The sequence below is a fragment of the Saccoglossus kowalevskii genome, chromosome 3 (genome assembly GCF_978046115.1).
Source record: "Saccoglossus kowalevskii chromosome 3, keSacKowa6.1, whole genome shotgun sequence".
Taxonomy (NCBI): domain Eukaryota; kingdom Metazoa; phylum Hemichordata; class Enteropneusta; family Harrimaniidae; genus Saccoglossus; species Saccoglossus kowalevskii.
The window spans coordinates 1,824,458-1,841,928 of NC_140643.1; the positions used below are offsets into that span (position 1 = coordinate 1,824,458).

At 34.4% G+C, this 17,471-nt stretch overlaps 1 protein-coding gene and 1 long non-coding RNA gene across 6 annotated transcripts in view; both read right to left on the reverse strand.

Moving 5' to 3' along the window:
* The window catches only part of LOC100372553 (nuclear transcription factor Y subunit beta-like), an 82,091-nt gene that overhangs the window by 58,039 nt on the left and 6,581 nt on the right, over nt 1-17,471 (reverse strand). The window contains exon 2 of one of the 5 annotated variants that reach the window (XM_085496677.1): nt 16,607-16,690. In XM_085496677.1, the coding sequence (XP_085352803.1) occupies nt 16,607-16,689 (83 nt within the window). In that variant the 5' untranslated portion in view covers nt 16,690. Of the gene's footprint in view, nt 1-266; nt 329-3,649; nt 3,786-4,869; nt 4,889-6,870; nt 7,137-16,606; nt 16,691-17,471 lie in introns of those variants that run through there. The other 4 variants (XM_085496678.1, XM_085496682.1, XM_085496680.1 and 1 more) reach the window with 4 other exon arrangements.
* Nucleotides 9,617-11,885, reverse strand: LOC146747437 (uncharacterized). Its single transcript, XR_014929019.1, has 2 exons — nt 11,785-11,885; nt 9,617-9,866 (listed from the first exon to the last, which is right to left on the reverse strand). It is a non-coding gene; the product is annotated as an uncharacterized LOC146747437 (long non-coding RNA).

The window sequence follows — 17,471 nt, forward strand, 5'->3', positions numbered from 1 at the left end:
TTTACACAGACACACCTCTGTAATTTACACAGACACACCTCTGTAATTTACAGACACCTCTGTAATTTACACAGACACACCTCTGTAATTTACACAGACACCTCTGTAATTTACTAGCCGCGCCTCTGTAATTTATGTTCACACCTCTGTAATTTACCTAGACGCGCCTCTGTAATTTACATAGACACACACCTCTGTAATTTACACAGACACACCTCTGCAATTTACACAGACACACCTCTGTAATTTACATTACATAGACACACCTCTGTAATTTACGTTCACACCTCTGTAATTTACATAGACACACACCTCTGCAATTTACACAGACACACCTCTGTAATTTACATAGACACACCTCTGTAATTTACATACACACACCTCTGTAATTTACATACACACACCTGTGTAATTTACATACACACACCTGTGTAATTTACAAGTCTGTTAACATACAAAAATATATTTGCTCTCGTGGACTATTAAAATATTACATACAAGTCATGAATGACACTGCCTTCGCTAGTTGTCATTCTAAAGTTGCATGGACATAAATTGGCAAACGTGATTTCTATGGCATTTTCAAGTTTATAGCACTCTCCATCCAGGTCAGCATTATTCTCAGCAAGGAAACCAGATAGCACCAAACCAGTACAACAGGTAAAATGACAAGGAAGTATACAAATCAGATCTCCAAATATGTAGAGTCAGTGTTGTGTCTGTTTGGATAAACCAGTTTGTGGCCCGGGATTAGTTTCAATATCTCTAAAAAGGACAAGATTACTTCTCATACGACAATGATACAAATAAAGTGCAAAAATCCAGAAAAATATTATCAAGTTTTTATTATCATACATTAATATTAACAAATCATGTGAAATTTTATGTACAGAGAAACACATATTTATGCTTTGGTTGACAGAACTTCTCAAAGTAAAAAAAAGAGGACCTGCGAAACTTTATACAATTGTCGGACACGCAGTGAATAGTACCGGTATGTTTTTGTAATACATGCAGTTCCAGTGGCTTTGCTTTCTGAGAAAAAAAAATCTGGCTATGCACCTGAAAAAAAACCAAAAAAAACAAAACATTTAGCCCAAAGTAAGCAGAGGTTGTAGCATATGTGCTCCCATTGGCTGTTAGATTTAATTAAAAAAGATATTTGAGTCTTTTTAGTACGAAAAAATATTACTTAATAAATTTATACCAGCCAGAAAGAAATTGCAGTTCACACTGTACTATTTTAAACATGTTCTACCAAAGTCTAGGATGAACTAATTCAACAGTCTGTTTCCACTCTACAAAGTTGGATCAAAAGAAATACAAACAAGCAGCCTGTCGGCTGAGATAGCTCCGCTGTTAGCAATGCACATGGCAATTAAAGAACAGAAGATATCATTAGAAAACGAACAAATCTGAGAGAGGTCCACATGTAGTACCTATATGTATAATATATCAAAGCAATTGGACTTGCGGTTTTCAACAAGAAGTCGAAAATATCACTTTTTACCAAAAATTACAAAAATATTCATCAAAATTAGAGAATTAAAGATATCATTATGAAATGAACAAATCTGAGAGAGGTCCACATGTAGTACCTATATATGTAATATCAAAGCAATTGGACTTGCGGTTTTCCACAAGTCGAAAATATCACTTTTTACCAAAAATTACAAAAATATTCATCAAAATTAGAGAATTAAAGATATCATTATGAAATGAACAAATCTGAGAGAGGTCCACATGTAGTACCTAAATATGTAATATCAAAGCAATTGGACTTGCGGTTTTCAACAAGTCGAAAATATCACTTTTTACCAAAAATTACAAAAATATTCACCAAAATTAGAGAATTAAAGATATCATTACAAAATGAACAAATCTGAGAGAGGTCCACATGTAGTACCTATATATGTAATATCAAAGCAATTGGACTTGCGGTTTTCAACAAGAAGTCGAAAATATCACTTTTTACCAAAAATTACAAAAATATTCACCAAAATTAGAGAATTAAAGATATCATTACAAAATGAACAAATCTGAGAGAGGTCCACATGTAGTACCTATATATGTAATATCAAAGCAATTGGACTTGCGGTTTTCAACAAGAAGTCGAAAATATCATTTTTTACCAAAAATTACAAAAATATTCACCAAAATTAGAGAATTGAAGATATCATTACAAAATGAACAAATCTGAGAGAGGTCGACATGTAGTACCTACATATGTAGTATCAAAGCAATTGGACTTGCGGTTTTCAACAAGAAGTCGAAAATATCACTTTTTACCAAAAATGACAAAAATATTCACCAAAATTAGAGAATTAAAGATATCATTACAAAATGAACAAATCTGAGAGAGGTCCACATGTAGTACCTATATATGTAATATCAAAGCAATTGCACTTGCGGTTTTCAACAAGAAGTCGAAAATATCACTTTTTACTAAAAATGACAAAAATATTCACCAAAATTAGAGAATTGAAGATATCATCATGAAATGAACAAATCTGAGAGAGGTCTGCCCAAGGTACATATACACCAAGTATCAAAGCATTCAGGCTTGTAGTTTTCAAGAAGAAGTCGAAAAAGTAAAACATTGACACGGACGACGACGGACGACGACGACGGACAATCACTCATATGATAAGCTCCGCTCGACAAAGTCGACAGCGGAGCTAAAAAAACTATTGAGAAAAATACAAAAAAAACTAATCAGCAGAGGTAGTGATCATGTAATCAAATTTCCTTTGAACTGGATTGCATTGTCTCAGATTGGATGCTAATTAGCATATTAATTTGCATACTAATTACCATATTGTAGTATTAAAATATATAAAATAATATCCGAAGTTTTGAAAAAAAAAAATTATGACTATTAAGTAAACATCATTAAAATTGAGGATTACGTGAATTTGACCCCCTCCCTAATATTGTTTCACATATCCCTTAAAAACATGTCGGCCGTTAAATCCATCTCAATCGAGGTCCGTAATTTATTTTCCTGCTCATAATGGAGATAAATTATGGTAGCTAAACATTGAAATTGCCACCCTGACTTCAGTACCAAAATAAATAGCTGATTGGGAAAATGTGTCTCTGTTGACAGAGGTTCGATTTACCGATAAACTTCAACACCGCATGGAGCATAGAGGTCCCGGTCACGAGTGCAGTAACGCACGCGGTTATCATATTTACTTCAAAGGTAATTTAACAGCGATGATAGATTCATTGATATTTAATTACAGTACTTTTCAATTTCATCATTGCTTTCGGTTGGCCGAACTTGACTTGTGTTTTCTCGATAATTCTAGTCTAATATGTCGTCACGAAACCAAGTTTCAATCTGCTAGCAGTTGCCAATGAACACCGGCAACAGCAATCGTACATAACAGAATCACGATCAGCGTGTTCTAAACGTTTACGTTTTTATTATTCCAGTATTTTATATGCCAAACGTTATTCCCAAGCCTCCTAAATGACGAGATAAACTTTCGATTTACACGTTTCATAACCAGTTCTTGAACTAATAGCAGGACTGTTTTTCTGGCAAAGTGTGACACTGTGCGATCGCTAGTTTCTCACTAAAGTCAGGACACAAAAGGATAAATCGAAGTTCATAATAAATACCATAAGCACAGTTTCTTACCTTTGAGATAGAATTTAATCTATGTAAATTTAATCTATGTAAGCTATGTGCAAAGAAAGATACAGTCCCGGAATACAATATCCTCAGACGAAATCGACGGCGATTTCCTTAGCGGTTAGACTGGCGCATGCTCAATACGGTATGCCAGTTCTCTTGCGAGATGTCGTTAAAACTCGGATTTTTCCGGCAAATTTCAGCACTTGTACTAGTAAAATGTTGAAAATCACAGAAAAACACAATGAAAGTTTGGCGAATCAAAAAAATACTTGGCGTGCATATGTATGGCATTGAGAATTACATTTGCACCAACTTTGAAAAAAATTGGACAGAGCATATCAAAGTTATAAGAGGTAAAAGACGGACGAACGGACGGAACCCAATCTATAAGCCTTCGGCAGACTTCGTCTGCGAAGGCTAAAAATGTTTCAACTTCTAATTTACATGTAGGTATTTTAAAATAAGTATGTACAATTTAATTCAGTTTCATAATGAGCAAAAGATGTCAATCACTCGAAATTCTGACACAAATCTAGAACTGCCAAGATGCGATTTGTGTGTAGTACTATTAATATTTTCAACAATTGTCTGAATAGTGAAAAGAATGCAAAGTGGTGATTACACAATTATCTAAATCATATTGAGAATGTTTGGCATTGTACAGTACAACGTGTTTGGCTGAATTACAATTTGAGGACAAAAAAAAGAGGGAGAAAATATCAAAACAAAACAAATCAAAGAAAGCTTAGAAAGAACTCCAGTGTGCTGAGAGTATTGAAGACACATTAAAAATTAATTCAAAATTAAATGTACAAGAAATATTGATGGAAAAACTGAAAACTAATTATATAAACCAGGTAACTAATATGAACAGAACAGAACAAAAACATTATGAATTATTATGCTAACTAGAGAATTAATATGAACAAATTTTAACCCAAAATCAATCACGCCTGTCTATTGTCCTAGAGCATTTATGTACCAAATTTAATTCAAATGTGATGATCAGTAATTGAAATATCAGTGTTAATTAATTATGTTAATTAGGTGATTAATAAGCATAAATATTTACCAAAAACTAATTGGGTCTCTGCATAGTTCTCTTCAAAGTTTCATTAAAATCTTAAGTACCAAGTGTCATTGAAATGTGATGATTACTACTTGAAATATCAAAAGCTGAAAATTAATTAATTATGCAAAATAGGTAATTAATATGTACTCACATTACTCTAAAAACTATCAGGTCTGTAGTGTCCTATGACATCTATGTACCAAATTTCATTGAAATGTGATGATTACTACTTGAAATATCAAAAGCTGAAAATTAATTAATTATGCACATTAGGTAATTAATATGTACTCATATTACCCTAAAAACTATCAGGTTTGTGCAGTGTCCTATGATATCTATGTACCAAGTTTCATTGAAATGTGATGATTACTACTTGAAATATCAAAAGCTAATCAAAGAAAGCTTAGAAAGAACTCCCGTGTGCTGAGGGAATAAGGATCATGATGTAATATTCGGGAATATTTGAAAATGATAAACAAATTATGAATAATCTATTAAATAAGGAGCCACCAGTACGGTAGTCATCTACACACATAGACATCGTATACCTACAATAAGCCTACTTAAAAATATGCATAAAAAGTCTACACAAAATTGCAACATTAAAAAGAAAACTGAAATAATTCATAAAACATTGGGGAAAATGAAATGCAACGAAAATAGTAAACAAATAAATGCCCAAAATAAACTTATAGGGCATTTAAAAATATTTTAGAAATTTAGTTAACACTGAAAACGTGAAGTAGCAAGAACAACTATATAAATTTCTGACAAACAATCACAATCTAAAAATTCAAACCACTATCTTAAGATCAATATGTGTGTCAATAAATATTATATTTATTTATTTTCAGTTACGTATATTAATAAGGAAGGCATCACAATCTTTTCGATTGGTTTGTAAATCCCGAAAATCGACATGGTAAAATTACAACCATCGTACAGCTCAGTACCATAACAAATATTAACAATTTACGGCAGACGTACTTCTCGGTACATAAAATTCAAAGTAATCCCCATCGCGTCTCATTTGTTACTGCGTATAAATTGACACTGTTCAATAAAGCTAAGGATATGATCCCAGCATTTGAAAATAAACCTGGAGAGAAAAAATTCATGGAATTGTTACAGAATGAAAACATTATTATACCAGTAGCACAGTTCATAAGTAAAAGCTTTGAAGTCAGGAAGCAGGGTCTTACTTGACATCTTAATGCCTGCTGTCAATTTTGTAATTTTATATTAGATTGTATTTTAGAGATTTTGTATTATTTAGTAATTTAGTGATTGTATTTGTTACTTAGTATATTGTGTTTTTGTTTTGTTTTTTATATATATATATTTCTCCTTGTACTTTGTGACCATTTTCTTTCCCTCCGGGGATTGTGTAAGAGTCAATAAGTAAATAGAAAAAATCTGGGGCACGTCGCACGCGATGAGTACCAACCAAAAATACACACACGGCATTTAAAGTGGCTCAAAACAAAACCTATTCGCTAATTTTCATTTCGAAAACATCTATGATGGCTTAAAACCCTGTACCCCGTCTCGCATGTTTTGTTTTTTTACCAGGCAGGAGACGCCGGTCAGCGTGGCGTTGCCCCAGTGGTTTCCACTGTGCATCCAGTAGTTAATTCCGAAATCACGGTCTATACATTCCACATGAAGCATGATATTCAACTTAACCATATTTTCTTTTTTGCTCCATGGCTTAACTTAATAGGAACAGTAACTCGAGCAATAAATGTGCCTTCCGATTTGAGGGATATAGTGCCGTGTAATATTCAATGCAAAAAATAGTGAAACACGAGGCTCACGCTGGGGGCCCACATAAGGTGTTGCAATAGTGTAAATATAACAAAGCCAAACACCGATTGTTTCCTTTGCTAAGTAAAATCAATGTACAGAATAATCAGATGAAACAACTAAAGTAAACTAGGATATATTATAGCTAATGAATTTGTAATTTCCGACGAAAAGGGCCGGGAAAAAATACCGCTCATAACAAACCACCGTCATAACAAATCACCGTGTTGAAGGGGCGGTGAACAAATGAGACACCGATTGTCAAATTGTTTTGGTAATCATCGTATGTCGATTCATGTCATTTGAATAGGGTACCCTGACACAAAAATAAGGTAAACCAGCTTACTTAGTGATAATGATTTTGTGATTTCCCACACGAAGAACGTTCTCAGAAATAATCCGACATGCTGATCAGCCCACCAACAATCGGCACCAAAATTGATCACTCCTGTCACGGTAAATTCGGTATGTTTCACGAGCTTTTTTTTCTCCAAATCCCAACATGAATTTACACATGTAGGCGAATTTTGACCGCCCTGTGTAAATAGATATTTTTACTGGGAATGTGCCCCATTTTACGTATGAGAAGCCCTTACACAATGACGTAGTCATCAACACACAGACATCCTATACCTACTAATCAACATGATAGCTTTGTAATTTAGGGAAGGTGGGGGTGAAAGTGCACCATGCAAGTTTCCAAATGTGTAAAGGAAAATAAAGGAAAGAAGTACAATACAATGTTGGTAAGCGATACAAAGGAAATATCTCCTTACGACAGCAACTTGATACAACTACATTGATGCTGGAGAGTACCATATTTGTTCTCGCGTTCAATAATACGGTGATAAATCAGGATTCAAAAGTACAACAAATTTACACAACATTTTACCATGAAATCGAACCTACCAACCATTTTCATATCTTCAACACTGCCATAAATAAAAAAATACATAAAAAATGCTAAATTTTAATTAAAATGTAAAATGCAACAATGAATTGCAGCAGCCAATCATTAGTAACATTCTTACCAAGTTACATAAAAATTGTTTTAATGCTTTTTGAGATATAACTGAACTAGCTTAAAATTCACACATTATTATGCATGGATGTCAACCAAAACTAATCAAATCTGCACATTGCCCCAGACAAGCTATATACCAAGTTTCATTGAAATTCGAACATTGGTTCTTGAGATATCGATGGAACAGACACACACACACACAGACAGACACAGACAGACACAGACACACTAACTGCAAAGACTCCCTTTTTGTGCTTCGCACACGGGAGTCAAAAATTCATTAATTATGCAAATTAGGTAATTAATATGTACTCATATTACCCTAAAAATTATCAGGTCTGTGCAGTGTCCTATGACATCTATGTACCAAGTTTCATTGAAATGTGATGATTACTACTTGAAATATCAAAGCTGAAATTTAATTAATTATGCAAATTAGGTAATTAATATCTACTGATATTACCCTAAAAACTATCAGGTCTATGCAGTGTCCTATGATATCTATGTACCAAGTTTCATTAAAACGTGATGATTAGTACTTGAGATATCAGTGGAAAAGCAGAAAATTGGTTAATCATTATGTAAATTAAGTAATTAATATTGCGCAGACTTTTACTCAAAACTAATCACATCTGCGCATTAGTTTGGAGCATCTGTGTGCCAAGTTTCATAAAAATCCAATGAGTGGTTCTTTAGATATCAGTGGAACAGTCATGGAACAGCTAAAAATCAGCTAATTATCATGCAAATCAGGTAAATAATATGCATGGATTTTTACCAAAACCTAATCAGATCTGCACATTAGCCCAGAGCATCTATGCACCAAGTTTCATCAAAAATCAATGTATGGTTCTTGAGATATCAGTGGAACAGACACACACACACACACACACACACACACACACACACACACACACACACACACACACACACACACACACACCCACCCACCCACACACACACACATACACACACATACCCCCCACCCCCCACCCCACACACCAACTGCAAAGACCCTCTTTTTGTGCTTCACACACGGGAGTCAAAAATTCATCAGGTAAGTTGGAGAAATGGATGATAGGAATTGAAAAATAAAAACATAATGACAATCCGTTTACTAAATATCAATGAAATCCCTCAAAAAATTGTTTGAAGAGAAAATAATAGACAACAAGACATGACATGTCATGTCATAGCCCCCGCTCAGAAAAAAATTTAAAAACTTATATTGAACTTAGTTTGTGTCAGAGTGAATTAATTCATTATGAGCTGTATTAAAATTCTGTTATTAAATGTTCAGAATTGATGTGTTACAATTTTAGGGGGTGGGTAAAAATTTATTCATTTGGCTTTTCTGAGACAAATTATAACTTGTTAAACATATAATGCGATGTGCACTTGTAAACAATTATTACCTGTCCCTGTACCAACTTTGAACAAAACTGGATGACATATCTGAGAAAAAGCTGTTAACAGCTAGAAAAAGCTTGTTTTTTTTTTTTTTATTTTTGAGGGAAAAAATGGCCTCCAAGTCGTAAAACTTTATCCAATCAAACAGGGCATGAATGACACTGAAAGTTGCAACATATAATTTGTCCAGTTTTTGGTTTGGATGTAAATTGGCAAACATGATTTCTATGGCATTCTCAGCAAGAACACCAGAGAGCAACAAACAAGTACAACAGGTAAAATGACATGCAAGTATGCAAATCAGATCTGCAAATATGTTGAAGAGTTAGTGTTGTGTCTGTTTGGATAAACTTCTTTGTACAACTGTATTCCTAATACAAGAACACCGTCAATCACAGAACTGTTCCAGCGAAAAACTTCTGATATTTCAAACAGTAACAGAGCAAAGATACTGTTTGTCATACAAGTACTAGCACCAGATGAAGAACTGAGAAACTGCAATGATCCTTGGTGTACATTACCTGTGTCAACAACTTTACTTTCCATGTACTTCATGTACAGATCTACATGTAGTTTATGGCCCTGAATTAGTTTCAATATCTCTAAATAAGGACAAGAGTACTTCTCATATGACAATGATACAAATAAAGTGCAAGAATCAAGAAAAAATATTATCAAGTTTTTATTATCATACATTAATATTAACAAATCATGTGAAATTGAACTTTTATGTACAGAGAAACACATATTTATGCTTTGGTTGACAGCACTTCTCAAAAAAAAAAAAGACGACCTGCAAAACTTTATACACAGTTGTCAGACATGCAGCGAATAGTATGCTTTTGTAATACATTGTATATGCAGTTTCAGTGGCTTTGCTTTCCGAGAAAAAAATTCTGGCTCTGCACCTGAAAAAAACAAAAAAACATTTAGTCAAAAGTAAGCAGAGATTGTAGCATATATGCTCCCATTAGCTGTTAAATTTAATTAAAAAAGATATTTTCGTACTGTCTTTTCAGTACGAAAATATATTACTTAATATATTTATACCAGCCAGAAAGAAATTGCAAGTTTTCACTGAGCAATTAGGAATATACATGGACAACAATTGATGCATTTCTAGCAATATACTGTTTGAAAGGCTGCAAGATGTAATGAATAGCAAACCAATCACGACTCGAGTCGGACTGGCTGGGAAACTGCACAATACATACAAAAATGTATGCAGATGATATATGAGCAGCTCCACCAAATATAAAAATATTCTTTCCATAGTTATGACTCTAATGTGAATGTGATTTTCCACTCCTTAGCAATAGTAGTTAGAGTATTGTATTGTACTGTATCGTACAAGTTTATTGTGATTCTATATGTGTTTGTAATATTATTTAGCTTTATTTAGCATTCTGTTTAGTTGGTTAACTTTACTGTATCTTAATGTAGTTTATTTTATTTTTATACGACCATAGAACAACTCACTGTAGTTTGTTTTAATGTTGAATAAAAATTAAATCAGTCACTATATAGTGGTGACGTATTGCACAAAATTGTTGCAAGGACAATACTTTTCTCGATTTGCGTGTCGTCGTGCGTCGATAAAAAATGCATGGAATAGTCGGCAGTATCGATCACATTCGTGGCTGGCGACAAGATACCGTCTAATCGTTTAAATAGGCGTCAAGGAGGAGTGAAAAGCCCTAATTTGGTGCTACAATAGAAGTCATGGAATGTTGGAAAATTGCAGTCAATCAAAAAAACTGTTCACATGACAACAACAAATATTCACTATATTCATTATGCATTATTTTTTTGTTGGTAGCACGGTACGGTAGCTTACTTGTTTTCGAAGTGTTGTAATTGTTGATTAGTACTCAGTAGTGATTATATTAACGTACAAAAAATAAATTCGTTGAATTGTTATGAAATGCAAGTTTTATCGTAAGCAAATGTTTTCGGTTACATGTTAACGCTCGATGAGACAATATCCGCCATGTTATCCATGCCCACGACGCGTGTTTATAATGACCAGATAGGTCAAGTCGCTAATCAACCAATCAAAATGCTGGATGGTGCCCATGTGCTCAAATTACCATAAAGCATTTAAATATGACAGTTCAGCGACCTCATGGTGAAAGCAACACGAAAGACCAGATTTACCGATGTTTTAGTGCGATCTTTTGGCTTCGTTTCTCATGGGGAAAAAGGCATGATTTTTTTAATCGGATTTAGAAAAATAAATAAACGTACCGTCCCAAATAAAAATGTGCCGGATGGAATTTTTCTGTGGAAAAAATAAACGTACCGGTACGTTTATATTGGGACATTTAGCGTTGTGGGCAAGCTCTCCTGAGTAGCGACATATTTTTAACTTCGCCTATTGCGTGATCAGTGGATTACGTAAATAAACCAACACTTTCAATGAGTACATGCCGACCCAACTAAACTTGTTTATGGCTGTTTATGAACAGCGAGGACGCATCTCATAGAACAATAGCTGTGGAAATCATAAACAAATGTAAATGTTGCGGAAATCAAGTATGGCGATAATGATTTTGAGCGAGGCAGAGTCTGGCAAGCGTCTCAGAGCAGCATTGCGCCGACACCACCACGACGTTTGAATCCCGGTGAGAGCACTGCAAACCTCTTAAGTCACGAGGTAAACTTTCAATTTACACAATACATAATCAGTTCCTACAACCATAATAAAAAGGCAGTTTTTCTGGCGAAACTCTCGCCAGGTTAGCAATAGTTTCTCACGATCACCAAACCGGAGACACAAACGATAATACAAAGTGTATAAATACCATAACAAGCACAGTTTCTTACCTTTGAAATTGACGAGACACAATTTTGTCCATAGAAGCGTTGCGCAAATAAAGATTCCGGGATACAATATCCTCACAAAATTGACTGATTTCCACCGAGACGAGAACTGCGTATGCGTCATCAAAACTCGGATTAAACTCGGGTAATTTCGGGAAAAGTCGGATTTTGAAGGAAAAATGTTAAAAATCAAGGAAAAACACAGTGAAACTTTGAAGAATCGAAAAAATAACTTGATGTGCACCATAGCACCATCAATTTCTGTCTCTGTACCAACTCTGAACTTAATTGGATCACACATGTGTGAGAAAAATCTGGTAACATGAAAATGTGCACGCACATTGCACAGACACAACCCAAATTAATATCCCCCGCCCGGATCGCAGATCCGGCGGGGGCTAAAAATGTATGTACAAGGGATGTAATGGGTTTAAAAACTAAACTCTGTGACGCGATTGTGCGACTCACCGAATGTCGATTATTGCTCTCTGCAAAGAGAATGATTCCCATTTGGTTAATCCCAATGGTTGGTCGTTGCCCATACTACTTACTATTTACAGTGTAAGGGTTCACCACATGCCTTATAGAAAAATTAAGTTTTAAATGGCTATTTCTCTGACTGCTCGTTCTACAACAAATGTTGTACGTCAGCTTTGACTTTGTTGTGTGTATTGTTAATTATAGTCTCCAATAAAATGCAAAAATATTAACAATTCAATTAAAACGTTTACTGTTTATGGCTATGCTTTATCGATGTTAAGTATCAATTTGTTATAACTACGTTCATTACTTTGAGCTCCAAACAAAGCCTGTAGCAGGTCAAACTGTTTCCAGGCAATCAATCAAACGTAAAGCTGTGTAACTGGAATGAAACCACTGCTTAGGATAGACAACTAAAAGGGCAGTGTCAACGGAAAACAAGCCATGCATGGCACAGTCCCCAATAGTTATCGAATTTAAGATATATAGTTTTGTTTATAGTAATATAGCTGGAATATAAACATGTCAGGAATATGATTATGATGATTATTTGATCCGGTTCCGGAATTGTGAAAATAAGTGATTTTGATGCATTTTCGGCCTTAAAATGGCCATCATTCAGCTATTGTTAAGCGGATCATGAAACAAATGCACATATCTATTTGTGACATGATGTACCTTGTGTGTGAAGTTTGAACTCTATCAATCCAGACATGTCTCAGATACGGATCCAGAACTGAATTCTTTAAAACAAAATGGCCGCCAGTCGGCCATTTAAAACCCAAATCCAAAAAAAAAAATGACGTGCATTAAATTCTTATGTTTAATGTATGTACCAAATTTGAACAAAATCCGTCCATGCATAACTGAGATCTGGGTCCGGAATGGTGAAAATGTGTGATTTTGATGCATTTTCGGCCTTAAAATGGCAAAATCCATCTGTAAACAGCCGAGAAATGCTTGATTTTGATGATTTTTAGAACAAAAATGGCTGCCATTCGGCCATCTTGAATCAGATCATGAAACAAATTATATGCATATGTACAATATCATGTATGATGTATGTGTTAAGTTTGATTGTGATTGGTCCCAGGCATTTCTAAGATACAGGTCCGGACACACGTACACACGGAAGTGAGGACACACGGTCGGACATAAGTCAAACATCAGTACTCGTTTTCGGACTTCGTCCGAACTGGGACTAATTAGATGGGTGCACATTCTCTGCATAAATGGAAACAATGGCTTTGTTTATTTGCCTGATGTCAACAAGCAACAGATTTCCTGTACTCACTTTCTCATCTGATGTATCAGTGTTGTCATCATTTTTCCAGGATATTACGGAGACAATACTATTGTGATGCATAATACACTTTGACATAGTCTATTAACAATATTTTATTTTTATTATGACACCTGTGAGTCGAATTTTACCTCGACGAGTCAAGATTATAAACAGCTGATCGGTAATTTGCGTACATGTGCATACAAGTTCCACCCACTGTTGACTTTATAAACATAGCGGTAATCAGCAGCTTGGCTCACAAAGACAGTTTCGCCAACTCCGGAACAACTCCGGTCTGGCACATTCAAAGCGTGTCGTGTGGATTTATTGTTTCGAGAAGAAATCAAGTCATTGAAAATGACACAGTCCCCGTTAAATTTTTGAAAGTTCTCTTTGTGCTCGTCATATTAAAATGGAGGGGTTGTTGCAAGCGTGTCCTTGAAACTTGAGTCCAATGTGTCGTATACAACAGATTGTTTATTTACATCAAATTCGAACACGTGTTGCGTGACGACCCCTCCGGTTTAAGACATAGCAAAGAAAAACATAGATCACAAGTAAAAGCATGTCCAAGTTATCACATTTCAAACAAACAAGATGGCCACCAGTCGGCCATATTTTGATTAAATTGCAAATTGAATTGACATGTACATGTATCCATTTATGACATTCTAAATATCAATGAAAATGATACATGGGTGACAGAGATATAGTAATATGGCCAAAAATAAAAACAGCCGTAATTCGGCCATCTTTGATCTGATTAAGAAACAAAGTGACATGAACATGTATTCTAACATGTATAAAGTATATGCCAAATTTGAATGAAAACTGACAAAGCATGTCCAAGATACCACATTTAAAAAAACAAACAAGATGCCTGATAGTCGGCCATCTTTGATCGGATTGCAAAAGAAATTGTCATGGACATGTATCCTAACATGTATAAACTATGTACCAAATTTGAATGAAAACTGACAAAGCATGTCCAAAATACAACATTTTCAAAAAACAAGATGGCTGCAAGTCGGCTATTTCGAATCAAATCGCTAAACCACTGCTTGTGCACATGTCCCACATAAAGTACTAGGCACATGCAAAGAATGAACGAAATTGGTCCAAAAGATTCTGAAATATGACTCTGCACGGATGCACGGACGGACGGACGGATGCACGGACGCACACACAGACAGTCAGAGGAAATGTATCCTAACATGTATAATCTATGTACCAAATTTTAATGAAAACCGACAAAGCATGTTCAAAATAGAAAATTTCCAAAAAACAAGATGGCTGCCAGTCGGCCATTTTCAATCAAATTGCTAAACCACTGCATGTGCACATGTCTCACATAAAGTACTAGGAACATGCAAAGAATGAAAGGGGACTAAAAAGTAACTGCATTGTCAATCAGCAATAGCGTTAATTACGGGTCAATTTAAAAGTGTGAAACTTTTAGAAGGCATTGTGAAAAAACTATTCAAGTCAAACTTCCATTCGATAAACCTATATGTTCGGAAGTTAAATGTAGTGTAGTTTTAAACACAATTTAACCAATAACGGACATTTTTAACCCATTTTCGATACAATTAGCGACCACAAAAAAATGCATCATACTATTAAAAAGCTGGCAAAATAGGCTTTCAAATGGTAACATGACAAAATTAACGTATTTGTTAGTAGTGTAATTTATTGTTTAAAATTCCTATAAATCATAGGCACCTTAAGGTCAAAATGAATCATCAAAATTTGGCTTTCATTAAAAAAAAATAAACCATAATATTCAATAATACTGACTTTGAAAAATATGATACAAAAATAATTACATTTATAACACAAACCAACGCCGTTTTTGTTTCATGTCCTCTTATGATCTATGATCTAAATGAAGGCAGACGCTTGCTAATAATTACTGCTATCATGGCAAAACGTTGCACGTCGCAAATGAACGTAGTTCACCCAGACTTTCACGATCATGTAATGGCCATTTAAAACTTAATTCTTTTAAAGGCATGTGGTGAACCCTTACACTGTAAGTAAGAAGTAATATGGGGCATATATTGGGATTAACGCTTTTTGACCAACCAACCAATGGGAATCGTGCTATTCGCAGAGTGACACTGCAACCTTATGCAATAATCAACATTGCAGAGTTAGTTTTTAGATCCTTACATGTACATCCTTACATGTACATCCCGAGATGCATCATGTACGAGTGAAGTTTGAATGTGATCAAACCAGTCATGTTCAAGATACACATGAACGATACATGAACGAATACACAGATCAAAGCAATTCATAGAACTAAGACTAAATAACACCAGTGGTCCTACATGTACATGCAACCTTGTTATGATGCAGAATAAAAATGGTTAATTAGAAAGCAAATTAGCAAATCATTAATTAATTACATGTGTTATACATACTGTAAAATTTATAGTGTTAGGAATGATAGTTGCTACATATATACAGACAGACAGACAGACATGTAAATGATACATTTTTCTTAGTTGAAACATGGAGGTAAAAAGGGAGTCGCAGCCAAAATAATCCTCCTTAACTTCTTTTGTTTTAGTCAAGTTTAATCCCATAATTCCCTTAGTCTTATCGTCCTTTCACCCCAGGATAGTCTTTGACGCGTCATTTTCTCTCAAGTGTTGCTGCATACAGTACACACTCCAAGGTCTTGTTTTACGATGTTGCAGTAAATACCAAATGACATAAAGCATGCGCAGATCTTTTATACTTACAGGAATTGTGTTTGTGAAAATGGGAAAGTTGGAATTTTAAAAATCAGAAAATTTCTTGTTAAGTTCATGTCATTTTTCGTCTGTTAGCTTATTTTCCTTTGTATTTTTTAATCTGCAATATTGTAATGTTGCGAAATCTTGCTAGTACTGTTTTTTAGTCCAAAAAAAAAGCTTGTTTAATTATCTTTGCAAATAAACTCCCTGATCTACGTACAAACAGTGGCAACCATTCTGGTACATTTGATCTAACCTTGGCTGTGACTCCTTCTCTTTTTACCTCCATGGTTGAAAAGAAGAAAAAAATATTTACTCTAGTGTTTCAGCATCTCCATCAGTTCCTTGCGCTAAAGCTGATTGCTCTTCAACTGTTGAAGCATCTGCTGAAGCATCCATACTACACAGCAACAAATTATTTGACATGGAACAACAATAATTATTTTTGTTATTAAACAAATTTTCTGTACATACGCGATGCGCAGCATTTATACTAGTTTGTGTCTTAGTACATACTTCATAGACAAAATACAATGTATACTCCTACCATGTTAGGAGTAAACTATTAACCTACATTCACTGATTCTTCATCAGTTGTGTGGGATTCCCCATAATTTTAATAATAATAATAATAATAATTTCATTTATTACACCATAATGAAAGTTAACAAATCATTTTAGACTGTTATGTAATAAATTTAAAAGTTAAAGAAAATTAAGATAAATGCAGTTTAAAATGGCTAATTAGCCTGAGATAGTGTGGTGATATACAGTTACGTATGATAAGTACATGTCTATGTGTCATGTTTCTTGAAACAAAGTTTTAAGTATTTAGTCACATGCTTGATTAATTTATGTTTTTTTGTATTAATATTAGTTTTGAATTTGTATATATTGTTCTCTGATTGAAAAGTGGAGAGTACATTTGTGAATTCTGTATAAAGTATTTCTCTTTCAGTATTATAAAAATCACACCTTGTTACAAAATGTATTTCATCTTCAATTTCTGATGAAGTGCATTTTTTACAGATTCTTTTTTCTGCTGCTATTTTTGGCCTTTTATGTCTGTCAACTTCAATTTGAAGTTTATGGCAGCTCAATCTCAAGTGTGACATTACTTTGATGTCTTCTCTATTATGTAATAAATGCAGATAGGGTGACGTACTGATATCATTTTTAAG